Source organism: Salvelinus fontinalis, chromosome 1 (genome assembly GCF_029448725.1).
Source record: "Salvelinus fontinalis isolate EN_2023a chromosome 1, ASM2944872v1, whole genome shotgun sequence".
Classification (NCBI taxonomy): Eukaryota; Metazoa; Chordata; class Actinopteri; order Salmoniformes; family Salmonidae; genus Salvelinus; species Salvelinus fontinalis.
Window position 1 is genome coordinate 88,753,368 of NC_074665.1, and position 22,917 is coordinate 88,776,284.

General features: G+C 42.3%; 1 protein-coding gene across 1 annotated transcript in view; it reads left to right on the top strand.

Annotated features, from left to right (window-relative positions):
- The window catches only part of LOC129861110 (pecanex-like protein 2), a 47,375-nt gene that overhangs the window by 15,449 nt on the left and 9,009 nt on the right, over positions 1 to 22,917 (top strand). The window contains 9 exon segments of the mRNA XM_055932286.1: positions 16,046 to 16,223; positions 16,520 to 16,628; positions 16,803 to 16,932; positions 17,515 to 17,573; positions 17,748 to 17,829; positions 17,831 to 17,955; positions 19,528 to 19,781; positions 20,040 to 20,273; positions 20,584 to 20,687. Of these exon segments, the coding sequence (XP_055788261.1) occupies positions 16,046 to 16,223; positions 16,520 to 16,628; positions 16,803 to 16,932; positions 17,515 to 17,573; positions 17,748 to 17,829; positions 17,831 to 17,955; positions 19,528 to 19,781; positions 20,040 to 20,273; positions 20,584 to 20,687 (1,275 nt within the window).

Here is a 22,917-nt window from a genome sequence, read left to right on the forward strand (position 1 = left end):
TGGCAGGTCCTGGCTGGACGGCTCTGGCAGGTCCTGGCTGGACGGCTCTGGCTGGTCCTGGCTGGACGGCTCTGGCAGGTCATGGCAGGACGGCTCTGGCTGGTCATGGCAGGACGGCTCTGGCTGGTCATGGCAGGACGGCTCTGGCTGGTCATGGCAGGACGGCTCTGTAGGGAGGAGACGGAGAGACAGCCTGGTGCGTGGTATAGGCACTGGCTGCGCTGGAGAGGAGGAAACAGCTGGAGAGAGAACCCGGAGAGACAGCCTGGTACGGGGGGCTGCCACCGGAGGACTGGTACATGGAGGTGGCACCGGGTATACCGGACCGTGAAGGAGGACACGTGCTCTTGAGCACCGAGCCTGCCCAACCTTACCAGGTTGAATGGTGCCCGTAGCCCTGCACTGGGCTATACTGGCAAACCGGGGACACCATTCGTAAGGCTGGTGCCATGTATGCCGGCCCGAGGAGACGCACTGGTGGCCAGATGCGTTGGGCCGGCTTCATGACATCCAGCTCGATGCCCAACTTAGCCCTCCCAGTGCGGCAAGGTGGAATAGCCCGCACTGGGCTAAGCACGCGTACTGGGGACACTGTGCGCTTTACCGCATAACACGGTGTCTTACCAGTACGACGCCCTCTCACTCCACGGTAAGCACGGGGAGTTGGCTCAGGTATCCTACCCGGCTTTGCCACACTCCTCGTGTGCCCCCCCCCCAAGAAATTTTTGGGTCTGACTCACGGGCTCCCAACCGCGTCGCCGCGCTGCCTCCTCATACCAGCGCCTCTCTGCCTTCGCTGCTACCAACTCCGCCTTGGGACGGCGATATTCCCCTGGCTGAGCCCAGGGTCCTTTACCGTCCAGGATCTCCTCCCAAGTCCAGGAGTCCTGGTTGCTCGGTTGAGCTTTCCCTTGCCGCTTGGTCCTAGTTTGGTGGGTGATTCTGTAAGGGCTGTTGTCCTCCTCTTCCTCGGACGAGGAGAGGAGAGAAGGATCAGTGGACCAATACGCAGCAGTAGGAAAATAAGCCATCTCTTTATTTGAATACGACGGCAAAAACGAAAAACAAAACACTTACAAAATTACAAAATAAGAAAACGACGTAGACGAAAACCTGAACATGAACTTACATAACTAAACGTAGAACTCACGGACAGGAACAGACTACATCAAACGAACGAACAGCCAAACAGTCCCGTATGGTACAGACATGAACGAAACAGGAGACAATCACCCACAAACAAACAGTGAGAACACCCTACCTAAATATGACTCTCAATTAGAGGAAAACGCAAAACACCTGCCTCTAATTAAGAGCCATACCAGGCAACCCAAAACCAACATAGAAACAGAAAACATAGACTGCCCACCCAAAACTCACGCCCTGACCATTATACACATACAAAAACAACAGAAAACAGGTCAGGAACGTGACACCTTTGCCTGACACCAAGACCCAGACCTGGGTCAAATTCAACACATACTCCCTCCTTTGCCTGACACCAAGGCCCAGACCTGGGTCAAATTCAACACATACTCCCTCCTTTGCCTGGCACCAAGGCCCAGACCTGGGTCAAATTCAACACATACTCCCTCCTTTGCCTGACACCAAGGCCCAGACCTGGGTCAAATTCAACACATACTCCCTCCTTTGCCTGACACCAAGGCCCAGACCTGGGTCAAATTCAACACATACTCCCTCCTTTGCCTGACACCAAGGCCCAGACCTGGGTCAAATTGAAAGTAGAACAAATCCAAATCAAATCAAAGTTTATTGGTTGCATGCACAGCTTGGCAGATGTTACAGAGGGTTTATTGGTTGCATACATAGCTTGGCAGATGTTACAGATGGGTTTATTGGTCCCGTACATAGTTTGGCAGATGTTACAGAGGGTTTATTGGTGACATACACAGTTTTGCAGATGTTACAGCGGGTTTATTGGTGACATCCACAGTTTGGCAGATGTTACAGAGGGTTTATTGGTGACATACACAGTTTGGCAGATGTTACAGTGGGTTTATTGGTCCCATACACAGTTTGGCAGATGTTACAGTGGGTTTATTGGTCATGTACACAGTTTGACAGATATTACAGTGGGTTTATTGGTCACACACACAGTTTGGCAGATGTTACAGAGGGTTTATTGGTCACGTACACAGTTTGACAGATATTACAGTGGGTTTATTGGACCCATACACAGTTTGGCAGATGTTACAGTGGGTTTATTGGTCACGTACACAGTTTGACAGATATTACAGTGGGTTTACTGGTCACACACACAGTTTGGCAGATGTTACAGTGGGTTATTTGGTTGCACACACAGTTTGGCAGATGTTACAGAGGGTTTATTGGTCGCGTAAACAGTTTGGCAGATATTACAGTGGGTTTATTGGTCACACACACAGTTTGGCAGATGTTACAGAGGGTTTATTGGTCACGTACACGGTTTGGCAGATGTTACAGTGGGTTTATTAGTCACGTACACAATTTGGCAGATGTTACAGTGGGTTTATTGGTCACATACACAGTTTGGCAGATGTTACAGAGGGTTTATTGGTCACTTACACAGTTTGGCAGATGTTACAGAGGGTTTATTGGTGGCGTGCACAGTTTTGCAGATGTTACAGAGGGATTATTGGTTGCATTCACAGTTTATGCAGATGTTACAGAGGGTTTATTGGTTGCATACACAGTTTGGCAGATGTTACAGGGGGTTTATTGGTCACGTACACAGTTTGGCAGATGTTACAGGGGTTTATTGGTCACATACACAGTTTGGCAGATGTTGCAGAGGTATTATTGGTCACATATACAGTTTGGCAGATGTTACAGCGGGTTTAGTAGTCACATACACAGTTTGGCAGATGTTACAGATGGGTTTATTGGTGACATACAACGTTTGGCAGATGTTACAGCGGGTTTATTGGTCACATACACAGTTTGGCAGATGTTACAGAGGGTTTATTGGTCACATACACAGTTTGGCAGATGTTACAGATGGGTTTATTGGTGACATACACAGTTTGGCAGATGTTACAGCGGGTTTATTAGTCACATACACCGTTTGGCAGATGTTACAGATCGGTTTATTGGTGACATACACAGTTTATCAGATGTTACAGAGGGTTTATTGGTCACATACACAGTTTGGCAGATGTTACAGATCGGTTTATTGGTGACATACACAGTTTATCAGATGTTACAGAGGGTTTATTGGTGACATACACAGTTTGGCAGATGTTACAGTGGGTTTATTGGTGACATACACAGTTTGGCAGATGTTACAGAGGGTTTATTGGTCACATGCACAGTTTGGCAGATGTTACAGAGGGTTTATTGGTCACATACAAAGTTTGGCAGATGTTACAGAGGGTTTATTGGTTGCATACACAGTTTGGCAGATGTTACAGAGGGTTTATTGGTTGCATACACAGTTTGGCAGATGTTACAGAAGGTTTATTTGTCACGTACACAGTTTGGCAGATGTTGCAGAGGGTTTATTGGTCACATACACAGTTTGGCAGATGTTACAGTGGGTTTATTGGTCACATACACAGCTTGGCAGATGTTACAGTGGGTTTATTGGTCACATACACAGTTTGGCAGATGTTACAGTGGGTTTATTGGTCACATACACAGCTTGGCAGATGTTACAGAGCGTTTATTGGTGACATACACAGTTTGGCAGATGTTACAGTGGGTTTATTGGTCCCATACACAGTTTGGCAGATGTTACAGTGGGTTATTTGGTTGCATACACAGTTTGGCAGATGTTACAGAGGGTGTATTGGTCGCGTAAACAGTTTGGCAGATATTACAGTGGGTTTATTGGTCACACACACAGTTTGGCAGATGTTACAGAGGGTTTATTGGTCACGTACACAGTTTGGCAGATGTTACAGCGGGTTTATTAGTCACGTACACAGTTTGGCAGATGTTACAGTGGGTTTATTGGTCACGTACACAGTTTGGCAGATGTTACAGAGGGTTTATTGGTCACTTACACAGTTTGGCAGATGTTACAGTGGGTTTATTGGTCCCATACACAGTTTGGCAGATGTTACAGTGGGTTATTTGGTTGCATACACAGTTTGGCAGATGTTACAGAGGGTTTATTGGTCGCGTAAACAGTTTGGCAGATATTACAGTGGGTTTATTGGTCACACACACAGTTTGGCAGATGTTACAGAGGGTTTATTGGTCACGTACACAGTTTGGCAGATGTTACAGTGGGTTATTTGGTTGCATACACAGTTTGGCAGATGTTACAGAGGGTTTATTGGTCGCGTAAACAGTTTGGCAGATATTACAGTGGGTTTATTGGTCACACACACAGTTTGGCAGATGTTACAGAGGGTTTATTGGTCACGTACACAGTTTGGCAGATTTTACAGCGGGTTTATTAGTCACGTACACAGTTTGGCAGATGTTACAGTGGGTTTATTGGTCACGTACACAGTTTGGCAGATGTTACAGAGGGTTTATTGGTCACTTACACAGTTTGGCAGATGTTACAGTGGGTTTATTGGTCCCATACACAGTTTGGCAGATGTTACAGTGGGTTATTTGGTTGCATACACAGTTTGGCAGATGTTACAGAGGGTTTATTGGTCGCGTAAACAGTTTGGCAGATATTACAGTGGGTTTATTGGTCACACACACAGTTTGGCAGATGTTACAGAGGGTTTATTGGTCACGTACACAGTTTGGCAGATTTTACAGCGGGTTTATTAGTCACGTACACAGTTTGGCAGATGTTACAGTGGGTTTATTGGTCACGTACACAGTTTGGCAGATGTTACAGAGGGTTTATTGGTCACTTACACAGTTTGGCAGATGTTACAGAGGGTTTATTGGTCACATACACCGTTTGGCAGATGTTACAGAGGGTTTATTGGTGGCGTGCACAGTTTGGCAGATGTTACAGAGGGTTTATTGGTTGCATTCACAGTTTATGCAGATGTTACAGAGGGTTTATTGGTTGCATACACAGTTTGGCAGATGTTACAGAGGGTTTATTGGTCACGTACACAGTTTGGCAGATGTTACAGGGGTTTATTGGTCACATACACAGTTTGGCAGATGTTGCAGAGGTATTATTGGTCACATATACAGTTTGGCAGATGTTACAGCGGGTTTAGTAGTCACATACACAGTTTGGCAGATGTTACAGATGGGTGTATTGGTGACATACAACGTTTGGCAGATGTTACAGCGGGTTTATTGGTCACATACACAGTTTGGCAGATGTTACAGAGGGTTTATTGGTCACTTACACAGTTTGGCAGATGTTACAGAGGGTTTATTGGTCACATACACCGTTTGGCAGATGTTACAGAGGGTTTATTGGTGGCGTGCACAGTTTGGCAGATGTTACAGAGGGTTTATTGGTTGCATACACAGTTTGGCAGATGTTACAGAGGGTTTATTGGTCACGTACACAGTTTGGCAGATGTTACAGGGGTTTATTGGTCACATACACAGTTTGGCAGATGTTGCAGAGGTATTATTGGTCACATATACAGTTTGGCAGATGTTACAGCGGGTTTAGTAGTCACATACACAGTTTGGCAGATGTTACAGATGGGTTTATTGGTGACATACAACGTTTGGCAGATGTTACAGCGGGTTTATTGGTCACATACACAGTTTGGCAGATGTTACAGAGGGTTTATTGGTCACATACACAGTTTGGCAGATGTTACAGATGGGTTTATTGGTGACATACAACGTTTGGCAGATGTTACAGCGGGTTTATTGGTCACATACACAGTTTGGCAGATGTTACAGAGGGTTTATTGGTCACATACACAGTTTGGCAGATGTTACAGTGGGTTTATTGGTCACATACACAGTTTGGCAGATGTTACAGTGGGTTTATTGGTCACATACACAGCTTGGCAGATGTTACAGAGCGTTTATTGGTGACATACACAGTTTGGCAGATGTTACAGTGGGTTTATTGGTCCCATACACAGTTTGGCAGATGTTACAGTGGGTTATTTGGTTGCATACACAGTTTGGCAGATGTTACAGAGGGTGTATTGGTCGCGTAAACAGTTTGGCAGATATTACAGTGGGTTTATTGGTCACACACACAGTTTGGCAGATGTTACAGAGGGTTTATTGGTCACGTACACAGTTTAGCAGATGTTACAGCGGGTTTATTAGTCACGTACACAGTTTGGCAGATGTTACAGTGGGTTTATTGGTCACGTACACAGTTTGGCAGATGTTACAGAGGGTTTATTGGTCACTTACACAGTTTGGCAGATGTTACAGTGGGTTTATTGGTCCCATACACAGTTTGGCAGATGTTACAGTGGGTTATTTGGTTGCATACACAGTTTGGCAGATGTTACAGAGGGTCTATTGGTCGCGTAAACAGTTTGGCAGATATTACAGTGGGTTTATTGGTCACACACACAGTTTGGCAGATGTTACAGAGGGTTTATTGGTCACGTACACAGTTTGGCAGATGTTACAGTGGGTTATTTGGTTGCATACACAGTTTGGCAGATGTTACAGAGGGTTTATTGGTCGCGTAAACAGTTTGGCAGATATTACAGTGGGTTTATTGGTCACACACACAGTTTGGCAGATGTTACAGAGGGTTTATTGGTCACATACACAGTTTGGCAGATGTTACAGATGGGTTTATTGGTGACATACAACGTTTGGCAGATGTTACAGAGGGTTTATTGGTCACATACACAGTTTGGCAGATGTTACAGAGGGTTTATTGGTCACATACACAGTTTGGCAGATGTTACAGTGGGTTTATTGGTCACATACACAGTTTGGCAGATGTTACAGTGGGTTTATTGGTCACATACACAGCTTGGCAGATGTTACAGAGCGTTTATTGGTGACATACACAGTTTGGCAGATGTTACAGTGGGTTTATTGGTCCCATACACAGTTTGGCAGATGTTACAGTGGGTTATTTGGTTGCATACACAGTTTGGCAGATGTTACAGAGGGTGTATTGGTCGCGTAAACAGTTTGGCAGATATTACAGTGGGTTTATTGGTCACACACACAGTTTGGCAGATGTTACAGAGGGTTTATTGGTCACGTACACAGTTTGGCAGATGTTACAGTGGGTTATTTGGTTGCATACACAGTTTGGCAGATGTTACAGAGGGTTTATTGGTCGCGTAAACAGTTTGGCAGATATTACAGTGGGTTTATTGGTCACACACACAGTTTGGCAGATGTTACAGAGGGTTTATTGGTCACGTACACAGTTTGGCAGATTTTACAGCGGGTTTATTAGTCACGTACACAGTTTGGCAGATGTTACAGTGGGTTTATTGGTCACGTACACAGTTTGGCAGATGTTACAGAGGGTTTATTGGTCACTTACACAGTTTGGCAGATGTTACAGTGGGTTTATTGGTCCCATACACAGTTTGGCAGATGTTACAGTGGGTTATTTGGTTGCATACACAGTTTGGCAGATGTTACAGAGGGTTTATTGGTCGCGTAAACAGTTTGGCAGATATTACAGTGGGTTTATTGGTCACACACACAGTTTGGCAGATGTTACAGAGGGTTTATTGGTCACGTACACAGTTTGGCAGATTTTACAGCGGGTTTATTAGTCACGTACACAGTTTGGCAGATGTTACAGTGGGTTTATTGGTCACGTACACAGTTTGGCAGATGTTACAGAGGGTTTATTGGTCACTTACACAGTTTGGCCGATGTTACAGAGGGTTTATTGGTCACATACACCGTTTGGCAGATGTTACAGAGGGTTTATTGGTGGCGTGCACAGTTTGGCAGATGTTACAGAGGGTTTATTGGTTGCATTCACAGTTTATGCAGATGTTACAGAGGGTTTATTGGTTGCATACACAGTTTGGCAGATGTTACAGAGGGTTTATTGGTCACGTACACAGTTTGGCAGATGTTACAGGGGTTTATTGGTCACATACACAGTTTGGCAGATGTTGCAGAGGTATTATTGGTCACATATACAGTTTGGCAGATGTTACAGCGGGTTTAGTAGTCACATACACAGTTTGGCAGATGTTACAGATGGGTTCATTGGTGACATACAACGTTTGGCAGATGTTACAGCGGGTTTATTGGTCACATACACAGTTTGGCAGATGTTACAGAGGGTTTATTGGTCACTTACACAGTTTGGCAGATGTTACAGAGGGTTTATTGGTCACATACACCGTTTGGCAGATGTTACAGAGGGTTTATTGGTGGCGTGCACAGTTTGGCAGATGTTACAGAGGGTTTATTGGTTGCATTCACAGTTTATGCAGATGTTACAGAGGGTTTATTGGTTGCATACACAGTTTGGCAGATGTTACAGAGGGTTTATTGGTCACGTACACAGTTTGGCAGATGTTACAGGGGTTTATTGGTCACATACACAGTTTGGCAGATGTTGCAGAGGTATTATTGGTCACATATACAGTTTGGCAGATGTTACAGCGGGTTTAGTAGTCACATACACAGTTTGGCAGATGTTACAGATGGGTTTATTGGTGACATACAAAGTTTGGCAGATGTTACAGCGGGTTTATTGGTCACATACACAGTTTGGCAGATGTTACAGAGGGTTTATTGGTCACATACACAGTTTGGCAGATGTTACAGATGGGTTTATTGGTGACATACACAGTTTGGCAGATGTTACAGCGGGTTTATTAGTCACATACACCGTTTGGCAGATGTTACAGATCGGTTTATTGGTGACATACACAGTTTATCAGATGTTACAGAGGGTTTATTTGGTCACATACACAGTTTGGCAGATGTTACAGATCGGTTTATTGGTGACATACACAGTTTATCAGATGTTACAGAGGGTTTATTGGTCACATACACAGTTTGGCAGATGTTACAGTGGGTTTATTGGTGACATACACAGTTTGGCAGATGTTACAGAGGGTTTATTGGTCACATACACAGTTTGGCAGATGTTACAGAGGGTTTATTGGTCACATACAAAGTTTGGCAGATGTTACAGAGGGTTTATTGGTTGCATACACAGTTTGGCAGATGTTACAGAGGGTTTTTTGGTCACGTACACAGTTTGGCAGATGTTACAGAGGGTTTATTGGTTGCATACACAGTTTGGCAGATGTTACAGAAGGTTTATTTGTCACGTACACAGTTTGGCAGATGTTGCAGAGGGTTTATTGGTCACATACACAGTTTGGCAGATGTTACAGTGGGTTTATTGGTCACATACACAGCTTGGCAGATGTTACAGTGGGTTTATTGGTCACATACACAGTTTGGCAGATGTTACAGTGGGTTTATTGGTCACATACACAGCTTGGCAGATGTTACAGAGCGTTTATTGGTGACATACACAGTTTGGCAGATGTTACAGTGGGTTTATTGGTCCCATACACAGTTTGGCAGATGTTACAGTGGGTTATTTGGTTGCATACACAGTTTGGCAGATGTTACAGAGGGTGTATTGGTCGCGTAAACAGTTTGGCAGATATTACAGTGGGTTTATTGGTCACACACACAGTTTGGCAGATGTTACAGAGGGTTTATTGGTCACGTACACAGTTTGGCAGATGTTACAGCGGGTTTATTAGTCACGTACACAGTTTGGCAGATGTTACAGTGGGTTTATTGGTCACGTACACAGTTTGGCAGATGTTACAGAGGGTTTATTGGTCACTTACACAGTTTGGCAGATGTTACAGTGGGTTTATTGGTCACATACACAGTTTGGCAGATGTTACAGTGGGTTATTTGGTTGCATACACAGTTTGGCAGATGTTACAGAGGGTTTATTGGTCGCGTAAACAGTTTGGCAGATATTACAGTGGGTTTATTGGTCACACACACAGTTTGGCAGATGTTACAGAGGGTTTATTGGTCACGTACACAGTTTGGCAGATGTTACAGTGGGTTATTTGGTTGCATACACAGTTTGGCAGATGTTACAGAGGGTTTATTGGTCGCGTAAACAGTTTGGCAGATATTACAGTGGGTTTATTGGTCACACACACAGTTTGGCAGATGTTACAGAGGGTTTATTGGTCACGTACACAGTTTGGCAGATTTTACAGCGGGTTTATTAGTCACGTACACAGTTTGGCAGATGTTACAGTGGGTTTATTGGTCACGTACACAGTTTGGCAGATGTTACAGAGGGTTTATTGGTCACTTACACAGTTTGGCAGATGTTACAGTGGGTTTATTGGTCCCATACACAGTTTGGCAGATGTTACAGTGGGTTATTTGGTTGCATACACAGTTTGGCAGATGTTACAGAGGGTTTATTGGTCGCGTAAACAGTTTGGCAGATATTACAGTGGGTTTATTGGTCACACACACAGTTTGGCAGATGTTACAGAGGGTTTATTGGTCACGTACACAGTTTGGCAGATTTTACAGCGGGTTTATTAGTCACGTACACAGTTTGGCAGATGTTACAGTGGGTTTATTGGTCACGTACACAGTTTGGCAGATGTTACAGAGGGTTTATTGGTCACTTACACAGTTTGGCAGATGTTACAGAGGGTTTATTGGTCACATACACCGTTTGGCAGATGTTACAGAGGGTTTATTGGTGGCGTGCACAGTTTGGCAGATGTTACAGAGGGTTTATTGGTTGCATTCACAGTTTATGCAGATGTTACAGAGGGTTTATTGGTTGCATACACAGTTTGGCAGATGTTACAGAGGGTTTATTGGTCACGTACACAGTTTGGCAGATGTTACAGGGGTTTATTGGTCACATACACAGTTTGGCAGATGTTGCAGAGGTATTATTGGTCACATATACAGTTTGGCAGATGTTACAGCGGGTTTAGTAGTCACATACACCGTTTGGCAAATGTTACATATGGGTTTATTGGTGACATACACAGTTTGGCAGATGTTACAGTGGGTTTATTGGTCACATACACAGTTTATCAGATGTTACAGAGGGTTTATTGGTCACATACACAGTTTGGCAGATGTTACAGATGGGTTTATTGGTGACATACACAGTTTGGCAGATGTTACAGCGGGTTTATTAGTCACATACACCGTTTGGCAGATGTTACAGATCGGTTTATTGGTGACATACACAGTTTATCAGATGTTACAGAGGGTTTATTGGTCACATACACAGTTTGGCAGATGTTACAGATCGGTTTATTGGTGACATACACAGTTTATCAGATGTTACAGAGGGTTTATTGGTCACATACACAGTTTGGCAGATGTTACAGTGGGTTTATTGGTGACATACACAGTTTGGCAGATGTTACAGTGGGTTTATTCGTCACATACACAGTTTGGCAGATGTTACAGAGGGTTTATTGGTCACACACACAGTTTGGCAGATGTTACAGTGGGTTTATTGGTCACATACAAAGTTTGGCAGATGTTACAGAGGGTTTATTGGTTGCATACACAGTTTGGCAGATGTTACAGAGGGTTTTTTGGTCACGTACACAGTTTGGCAGATGTTACAGAGGGTTTATTGGTTGCATACACAGTTTGGCAGATGTTACAGAAGGTTTATTGGTCACGTACACAGTTTGGCAGATGTTGCAGTGGGTTTATTGGTCACATACACAGCTTGATAGATGTTACAGTGGGTTTATTGGTCACATACACAGCTTGGCAGATGTTACAGAGCGTTTATTGGTTGCATACAGTTTGGCAGATGTTACAGAGTGTTTATTGGTCACGTGCACAGTTTGGCAGATGTTACAAAGGGTTTATTGGTTGCATACACAGTTTGGCAGATGTTACAGAGGGTTTATTGGTCACGTACACAGTTTGGCAGATGTTACAGGGGTTTATTGGTCACATACACAGTTTGGCAGATGTTGCAGAGGTATTATTGGTCACATATACAGTTTGGCAGATGTTACAGCGGGTTTAGTAGTCACATACACCGTTTGGCAAATGTTACATATGGGTTTATTGGTGACATACACAGTTTGGCAGATGTTACAGTGGGTTTATTGGTCACATACACAGTTTATCAGATGTTACAGAGGGTTTATTGGTCACATACACAGTTTGGCAGATGTTACAGATGGGTTTATTGGTGACATACACAGTTTGGCAGATGTTACAGCGGGTTTATTAGTCACATACACCGTTTGGCAGATGTTACAGATCGGTTTATTGGTGACATACACAGTTTATCAGATGTTACAGAGGGTTTATTGGTCACATACACAGTTTGGCAGATGTTACAGATCGGTTTATTGGTGACATACACAGTTTATCAGATGTTACAGAGGGTTTATTGGTCACATACACAGTTTGGCAGATGTTACAGTGGGTTTATTGGTGACATACACAGTTTGGCAGATGTTACAGTGGGTTTATTCGTCACATACACAGTTTGGCAGATGTTACAGAGGGTTTATTGGTCACACACACAGTTTGGCAGATGTTACAGTGGGTTTATTGGTCACATACAAAGTTTGGCAGATGTTACAGAGGGTTTATTGGTTGCATACACAGTTTGGCAGATGTTACAGAGGGTTTTTTGGTCACGTACACAGTTTGGCAGATGTTACAGAGGGTTTATTGGTTGCATACACAGTTTGGCAGATGTTACAGAAGGTTTATTGGTCACGTACACAGTTTGGCAGATGTTGCAGTGGGTTTATTGGTCACATACACAGCTTGGCAGATGTTACAGTGGGTTTATTGGTCACATACACAGCTTGGCAGATGTTACAGAGCGTTTATTGGTTGCATACAGTTTGGCAGATGTTACAGAGTGTTTATTGGTCACGTGCACAGTTTGGCAGATGTTACAAAGGGTTTATTGGTTGCATACACAGTTTGGCAGATGTTACAAAGGGTTTATTGGTTGCATACACAGTTTGGCAGATGTTACAGTGGGTTTTCTTGTTTGCATACACAGTTTGGCAGATGTTACAGAGGGTTTATTGGTTGCATACACAGTTTGGCAGATGAGGGTGCAGCGAAATGATTGTGTTACTAGCTCCTACAGTGCATAAAAATGTCAAACATACACTATAATAATCAAACATTAGAAACAATAAATCACGAATGTCAGAACAAATCCAGTTTTTTATGTTCTCTGGGTTTAGCTTGGGGTTTCCACTTTTGGAACTATTCCAGTGGTTCCATTGTACCGAGACTAAATCAAGAATTTGACCCAGGTTTTCTAAGAACCATTTTCAGGTAAAACCAGTTTGTTTAGATATTCTGTCTAACATTCAGTTTAGAATGTAGAGTTAATGTTTTTCCAGGTAGACAGTGTGAAATACTTTAAACTTGCCTCTGTCCCACTTATTCGATTAGCTTAAAATGCCAAGCTTCATGTACTGTAGCACCTGGGGAAACCATTTTCCAGAATCACACAGTTCTTCACAGGTTAATACTATATAGTCTTCACCAAGGTTATTATAGTTTTGTGTTTTTTTATTCGTTTTTATTTCTCTTAGTCTTTCATCCTGATTTACTAGTTTTTACTTAGTTTGAGTTGGATAAAAAGCTATTTTGTTTTGATATTATTTAGTTTTAGTGTTTAGAAAGTAGCAGATTTCTTCCCTGTTAACTAGTGATAGCTAGTGATAGTGATGCTAGGCCTATTTGAAACATCGCCACCTACTGGCAGCTTTTACCTGCCAGATTCAGGCTTAAGAGGCTTAAAAACCCCATTAGAAAAAAGCTTGAAAAACCTATTTGATTTTTGCCCAAAGTAAAAAAAACTTTAACTTCTCTCGGGTAGCTGAGACGCTAACGTCCCACCAGGCCAACATCCGGTGAAACTGCAGAGAGCTAACATTCTAAATACACCATTCGTTGTATTAAACATTCTTGTAAATACATGTATCTTACATCATTTAAAAGATGAACGTCTTATTAATCCAGCCGCTGTGTCAGATTTCAAAAAGGTTTACTGCAAGAGCAAACATGCGATTTTCTGAGGACGGCGCCCCACACACACAAGTATTACTAGCATTTTCCAACCAAGCATTAGCATCACGAAAGTCAGAAATAACAATAAAATAAATCGCTTACCATTGAAGATCTTCCTCTGGTGGCAATGCCAAGTGTCCTAAATACACAGTGAATGTTCGTTTTGTTTGATAAAATCATTTTTTATAGCCTAACACGAAACATTTGTCAACCAGTTGCGTCGTGATATCCGTCTCATTCAACTTTGGACGAAGCGTTCGTGGTAATTACACACAATAAACAAATGTTTATCCAGTCATGGTTGGTTTCATTGCAATCCTCTGGTGGTTACTAACACAACCATACATGATGGCTCTTTTTCCGGGACGTATTGACTGAAACAAACCGATTTGAAGACACCAATCAATGACCTCATTGCGCACCAATGGTAGGACCAGTCTATCGTTGATTGACTGTATTTTGACCCAATGACCACTGATCATCTTGAAATCTAGCTTGGAAGATAGCCAATGAGCTGAGGTAAACGGCAATATGTAATGGTTATACATTTGAAGACCAGCCTTTGTCGTAAACTCTGGCGCAAAAGAGGTTCATTCGCCATTGCAAATCCTACTTGAGGGAGCCACGAGTGTTACGCATAGCAGTACATATTCAATAGCATTTTCAACAAGTTTATATATTTAAATTTTGGCGAATAAATCAGGAAAAGCTAAAACAAAGACAAAGTATACAGATTTAACCCAAATTATAGAGGAAATTGATAGAGACAGCCCCCCATCTCACAGCTAGCCTTCAGGGAGCTGCTCATCCAGGAGCTTGCTAGCTACAGCAAGTCCACTGCAGCACCTTCTGCTCCTTCAACCAGTGGTGTTCACCTGCCCAGATTCATCTCTGCAGGCATGAATGTGCCTCAGGGCAAAAAGGGCACAGTGGGGAGGCGACGTTGTGCCCTTTGTCACAGGAAATGCCCCATCACCTGCACCACCTGTTCAGTAAGCCTCTGCTTTACAGCAGAAAGAGACTGCTATGGGCCATGGCACCAGGACTGAGGGCTGAGGGTCTTCACAATATTTATCTATTTATTTATTTATAAAATATACAATATTGTAAATAGAAAATGTGTAAATAGTTACCCTTGTTATTTGTTTGTTTATTATTATTATATATAAATATTTTTCTTCATATATATATATATTTGTTTTGGGGGGGGTGTGTTAGAATAGCATTTATGTATTTTGTATATAGTTATTTCCTTCAAAATGTATCACTGTACCAATTCGGCCACTTGGGTACATTTGGGTACATTTGTGTGGGACACCTGGGTGACTTCATGCTCAATGTCATGTAGCTCGCTCATTTTTGAAGTTATCTGTCTAAAACTTTGCTCAGCTATTGTTGCCATCTTATGTTCTTCATTCAAATCATCCACAGCATCCTATCTGTATGTTTGGCTGTTCTTGGTCATTTGAAAGATGTGGCAGCAACAATAAAAAACAGAAAACGTATATTTATTTCCTTGTATTTTCTTCTACCAGATCTATTGTGTTATATTCTCCTACATTCAATTCACATTTCCACAAAATTCAGAGTGTTTCCTTTCAAATGATACCAAGAATATGCATATCCTTGCTTCTTGGCCTGAGCTACAGGCAGTTAGATTAGGACATGTCTTTAGGCGGGAATTGAGAAGAAGGGGGGGGTACCCCAAAGAAGTTAAAGGACATCATTCATGATGGTTTTATTTCATTAGAGTTAGTTTTGCAGTCAAAGATAATAGTTTCAATATCATTTTAGTTTTTCAAACAGGTTTTGTAATGATTTTATTTTCGTTTACAAAATAGTTTTTTCATGATTCGTTTTCATTTCAGTGTCAGTTTTCGTTTACTATAATAACCTTGGTCTCCACCACTCCCCTCTGTGCATGTTGGAGGTGCAACAAAACCCTGAGTACCTTCATCAATCAAAGAAATATCACTTTGTCAGTCACTATGCATGACCTTTGCTAAGGAAGAATGTGTGATGTATATACAGTATTAGCCAGTATTGGTGCATTTGTCCTCCCCCTCCATGTCACCCCTTTGCTTTGCTCTGCTGTGTCCCGTCTGTGCGCCTGAGTTGCTCAGGTCTCTGTGTCTCGCTCCAGCTGTGATGTCTTGTTGATGACAGTTGCTGGGATGAAGCTCCTCCGCGCCTCCTTCTGCAATCCCAGCTTCCAGTTCGTCACTCTCATCTTCACTATCGTCTTCTTCGAGTTTGACTGCAGCAGAGCCTCTGAAACCTTTCTGCTGGACTTTTTTATTATGTCTATTGTCTTCCACAAGGTCAGTCTGTGACGTGACCAGAGACTGGTACACACGCTCCCAATAATAGACCTCTGAATACCATAAAATAGGGAAGTTTATGCAACTCACTATGGCTGCGCTTCCCAAATTTCCTACAATTAATTTAAAAAATGTACAGTAGTATTATTCGGGGTCTGTGAAGCAGCGGACACAGCTGCTCTGTATGTAGAGTGGCCTTCTTTTTTTTTATTATCTTGGTTTTATTTTTAGGATCTAAAAAAGAACTGTCTTTGTTGTCTGTCAGTGACTCACAGCAGGTGTTTGTTCCTCTACAGCTCAGCGATCTGCTTCACAAGCTCAACTTCATCATGGTTTACATCGCACCGTGGCAGATCGTATGGGGCAGTGCCTTCCACGCGTTCGCTCAGCCCTTCGCTGTGCCTCGTATCCTTTGGTTTTGACGTGTGTATGAACTACAAATGCTTCCACATGTTTTGACGTTGCTCTGACTGGAACTGTGACAGCGAATTTGACAGCAGGTATGTGAGTATGGTAAACCTGTTGATACCTGATGGTTGTTCCTTGGTTGTGGGTGTTCTCCTTCATGATGCAGCTCAGACTCAGCCATGTTGCTGCTGCAGACATTCATCACAAATCTGTTCTACACCCCTCTCAGCCCCTTCCTGGGCAGCGCCATCTTCATCACCTCCTACCCGTGGCCCGTCAAGTTCTGGGAGAGGAACTACAAGTAATGACCTTTCATCGCCCACAGCATGAGATAAAGTACCATTAATGCAATCGCCGTGTTAGAATTCTAAAAATAACTTCATTACGACATCCAGCTTAGGTATAGCGAGAGAGTACCCAAAATCTGGGCGCAAACGACTATTTCACATGTTCGACAGATATATGAAATAGCATCATAAAATGGGTCCTACTTTTGATGATCTTTCATCAGAATGTTGTACAAGGGGTCCTTTGTCGGGAACAATCGTTGTTTGGATTTAGAATGTCCTCTTCTCCAGTCAATTAGCACGGAAAGCTAGCAAAGTGGCGCTAAGCTCTCCTTCCTGAACAAAGGCACACAACGCAACACGCCTAACGTCCCGAATAAATTTCAATAATCTAATAAAACTATATTGAAAAAACATACTTTACGATGATATTGTCACATGTATCAAATAAAATCAAAGCCGGAGATATTAGTCGTCCATAACGACAGCTTATCTGAAGGCAAATCAAGAAACCAGAATTCTCTCCGTTAGACTTTGTTTGTTGTATGTAAATTAATGTACTGTCTCCCTAATCTTGGTTTGGTACCATTTTGCAGCACCAAACGTATTGACAACGCCAATAGCAGACTGATATCTCAGGTTGATAAAGAGACAGGTAAAATATTACATTTATTTAATAAATACGATCATGTTATCCTCCCTAATTAACATTAACCAGAGAAGCTGATTTTGAATTTCTCAACTCGACAATGATCTTCTCATGGTTAATACATGTTGTTTTGTTGGTCATGTCAATCAGTGTATTTTACATAAACTTTTATTCCTCCAGGATGTGACGACAACAACCTGAACTCCATCTTCTATGAGTATCTGACGCGCTCTCTGCAGCACTCTCTGTGTGGTGACCTGATGCTGGGGGAACTACAGCTCTGGAGACTGCTTCATCCTGGCCTCTGACTACCTCAACGCCTTCGTTCACCTCATCGAGATCGGCAACGGCCTGGTCACCTTCCAGCTCCGAGGCTTGGAGTTCAGAGGTCAGATACTGACTAATACAAATGAGGAGCACTATACCACACCCAGAGCCATATACACCTACACTGCCTTCGGAAAGTATTCAGACCCCTTGAGTGTTACACATTTTGTTACGATACAAAATGGATTACATTTTTAAAAATCCTCAGCAATCTACACACAATCTACTCACAATACCCCATAATCAGGTACATCCTGTTTCCATTGATCATCCTTGAGATGTTTCTACAACTTGATTGTGTCCACCTGTGGTAAATTCAATTGATTGGACATGATTTAGAAAGGCACACACCTGTCTATATAAGGTCCCACAGTTGACAGTGCATGTCAGAGCAAAAACCAAGCCATGAGGTCAAAGGAATTGTCCGTAGAGCTCCAAGACAGGGTTGTGTCGAGGACAGATCTGGGGAAGGGTACCAAGACTTTGGAACCACCAAGACTTTTCCTAGAGCTGTCTGCCCGGCCAAACTGAGCAATCGGAGGAGGGCCTTGGTCAGGGAGGTGACCAAGAACCTGATGGTCATTCTGACAGAGCTCTAGAGTTCCTCTGTGGAGATGGGAGATGGGTTGCTCTGTGGAGATGGGAGAACCTTAAAGAAGGACAACCATCTCTGCAACACTCCATCAATCAGGCCTTTATGGTAGAGTGGCCAGAAGGCAAATGACAGCTTGCTTGGAGTTTGCCAAAAGGCACCTCTTTGGCCTGAATGCCAAGCATCACGTCTGGAGGAAACCTGGCGCCATCCCTACGGTGTAGCATGGTGGTAGCAGCATCATGCTGTGGGGATGTTTTTTAGCTGCAAGGACTGGGAGACTCGTCAGGATCGAGGGAAAGATGAACGGAGCAATGTACAACGACTATAAGCACACAACCAAGACAAAGCAGGAGTGGTTTTGGAACAAGTCTCTGAATGCCCTTGAGTGGCCGAGCCAGAGCTCGAACATCTGTGGAGAGACCTGAAAATAGCTGTGCAGCAACGCTCCCAATACAACCTGACAGCGCTTGAGAGGATCTGGATAGGAAAATGGGAGAAACTCCCCACTTACAGGTGTGCCAAGCTTGTAGCGTTATACCCAAGAAAACTTGAGGCTGTAATCACTGCCGAAGATGCTTCAACAAAGTACTGAGTAAAGGGTCTGAATACTTATGTAAATGTGATATTTCAGTTTTTTTTTAAATAAATTAGCAAAAATTTCTCAAACCTTTTTGGCTTTGTTATTATGGGGTATTGTGTGTAGATTAATGAGGGGAAAAAAACATTTCATAAATTTTAGAATAAGGCTGTAACCTAAAAAAATGTGGAAAAAGTCAAGGGGTCTGAATATTTTCCGGGTACAAGTTTCTTAAAAAAAATATATATATATATATTCAAATTTTCTTTGAAATTGTTTTCTAATAATCATAAGCCCCACATCTCGACCACTGACGTACAATCACCATTAACATGATGGTCTGTGGTAATTCTCCTTCTGATTCAGAGGGGTTGGGTTAAATGCGGAAAACACATTTCGGTTGAATGTATTCAGTTGTGCTACTGACTAGGAATCTCATTTCCCCTTCTCCTCCTCTCCAGGTACATACTGCCAGCAGAGGGAGGTAGAGGCCATCACTGAGGGGGTGGAGGAGGACGATTCCTGTTGCTGCTGTGAGCCGGGCCACCTGCCACACATCCTGTCCTGCAATGCGGCCTTCAACCTGCGATGGCTGGCCTGGGAGGTCACCACCACCAAGTACCTGCTGGAGGGCTACAGCATCAGTGAGAACAACGCTGCCACCATGCTGCAGGTGTACGACCTGCGCAAACTGCTCATCACCTACTATCTGAAGGTTGTAGACCTTTTGAATTCTTATGGAAATGTAACAGACAATAAAGACTTGAATTTGAATTTAACCTATGATCGAAGCAGTTTAATATTCATTTATTTTTTATACTTTCAACATCTTTGTAATTCATTATTGCTTTTATTTCAAACGCAATTAAGTCTGAGCTTAACTGCTGAGCTTCAAAACCTTTGCAAGCAAGGAGTAGGCCCCTAAAATATATACTTCATCATCAAAACTTATTCCCTCTTGTTTCACCTCTAGAGCATAATCTACTACCTGATCCAGTCCCTGAAGCTACAGACGTGGATCAAGGATCCCTCTATCACGAAGGCTTTGGTGTCCTACACCAAGTGGCATCACATCGAGAGAGACCCGGCCGTGTTCAGCGTTAAGATAGACGAGGACTACGTCCACTGCCTCCAGGGCGTCACCCGGGCCAGCTTCTGTAACATCTATCTGGAGTGGATCCAGTACTGTGCCAACAAGCTGGAGGAGGTGAGTGGAGATGTGAGATTGTAATGCACAGTACAATCATGCATGTAGTAAGGAAAACTCCAGGCCCTTGTCTAGTTCATTTTTCCTTGTCAGGAAAACTCCATGCCCAAGTCTAGTTTATTTTTCATGGTCAGGAAAACTCTAGGAACTAGTTCATGCTTCCTGATAAGGTAATGTGGTCAGTGAAAAAAACAGGGCCCTATCAAGACATGCAGTCTGGATGACCCCATGTTGTACCGTTTGATTTCCTTGCTGCTGGTCATTTCAGAGGATGTGAACACTGTGACCTTTGACCCTTGTGTTTTGCCAGCCTGTGGACTGTGACGAGGACTCCACTCTGGTCACTCTGTATTATGCCTTGTCTGTGCTGGGCAGGAGATCCTTGGGCACAGCATCTCACAACATGTCCAACAGGTGAACCTTCCATAACTGTCAAATATTCATTTCTTTCATGTTATGGGGTTTTACTACCCTCCAGACATGTTGTGTTGTGTTATATATGTGGTTTTATTAGCCTCCAGACATGTTGTGTTGTGTTATATATGTGGTTTTATTAGCCTCCAGACATGTTGTGTTGTGTTATACATGTGGTTTTATTACCCTCTAGACATGTTGTGTTATATAAGTGGTTTTATTACCCTCCAGACATGTTGTGTTATATATGGGGTTTTATTAGCCTCTAGGGATGTTGTGTCTTGTGTTATATATGGGGTTTTATTACCCTCTAGGGATGTTGTGTTATATATGTGGTTTTATTACCCTCTAGGGATGTCGTGTTATATATGTGGTTTTATTACCCTCTAGGGATGTTGTGTTATATATGTGGTTTTATTACCCTCTAGACATGTTGTGTTATATATGTGGTTTTATTACCCTCTAGACATGTTGTGTTGTATATGTGGTTTTATTACCCTCTAGACATGTTGTGTTATATATGGGGTTTTATTACCCTCTAGACATGTTGTGTTGTATATGTGGTTTTATTACCCTACAGGGATGTTGTGTTATATATGTGGTTTTATTACCCTCTAGACATGTTGTGTTATATATGTGCTTTTATTACCCTCTAGGGATGTTGTGTCTTGTGTTATATATGGGGTTTTATTACCCTCTAGGGATGTTGTGTCTTGTGTTATATATGGGGTTTTATTACCCTCTAGACATGTTGTGTTATATATGGGGTTTTATCAGCCTCTAGGGATGTTGTGTTATATATGGGGTTTTAATACCCTCTAGGGATGTTGTGTTATATATGGGGTTTTATTACCCTCTAGGGATGTTGTGTTATATATGGGGTTTTATTACCCTCTAGACATGTTGTGTTATATATGGGGTTTTATTACCCTCTAGACATGTTGTGTTGTATATGTGGTTTTATTACCCTCTAGGGATGTTGTGTCTTGTGTTATATATGGGGTTTTATTACCCTCTAGGGATGTTGTGTCTTGTGTTATATATGCGGTTTTATTACCCTCTAGGGATGTTGTGTTTTGTGTTATATATGGGGTTTTATTACCCTCTAGGGATGTTGTGTCTTGTGTTATATATGGGGTTTTATTACCCTCTAGGGATGTTGTGTTATATATGGGGTTTTATTACCCTCCAGGGATGTTGTGTTATATATGGGGTTTTATTACCCTCTAGGGATGTTGTGTTATATATGGGGTTTTATTACCCTCTAGACATGTTGTGTTATATATGGGGTTTTATTACCCTCTAGGGATGTTGTGTTATATATGTTTTTTTTTTACCCTCTAGGGATGTTGTGTTATATATGTGGTTTTATTACCCTCTAGACATGTTGTGTTATATATGGGGTTTTATTACCCTCTAGACATGTTGTGTTATATATGGGGTTTTATTACCCTCTAGGGATGTTGTGTTATATATGTGGTTTTATTACCCTCTAGGGATGTCGTGTTATATATGTGGTTTTATTACCCTCTAGGGATGTTGTGTTATATATGTGGTTTTATTACCCTCTAGACATGTTGTGTTATATATGTGGTTTTATTACCCTCTAGACATGTTGTGTTGTATATGTGGTTTTATTACCCTCTAGACATGTTGTGTTATATATGGGGTTTTATTACCCTCTAGACATGTTGTGTTGTATATGTGGTTTTATTACCCTACAGGGATGTTGTGTTATATATGTGGTTTTATTACCCTCTAGACATGTTGTGTTATATATGTGCTTTTATTACCCTCTAGGGATGTTGTGTCTTGTGTTATATATGGGGTTTTATTACCCTCTAGGGATGTTGTGTCTTGTGTTATATATGGGGTTTTATTACCCTCTAGACATGTTGTGTTATATATGGGGTTTTATCAGCCTCTAGGGATGTTGTGTTATATATGGGGTTTTAATACCCTCTAGGGATGTTGTGTTATATATGGGGTTTTATTACCCTCTAGGGATGTTGTGTTATATATGGGGTTTTATTACCCTCTAGACATGTTGTGTTATATATGGGGTTTTATTACCCTCTAGACATGTTGTGTTGTATATGTGGTTTTATTACCCTCTAGGGATGTTGTGTCTTGTGTTATATATGGGGTTTTATTACCCTCTAGGGATGTTGTGTCTTGTGTTATATATGCGGTTTTATTACCCTCTAGGGATGTTGTGTTTTGTGTTATA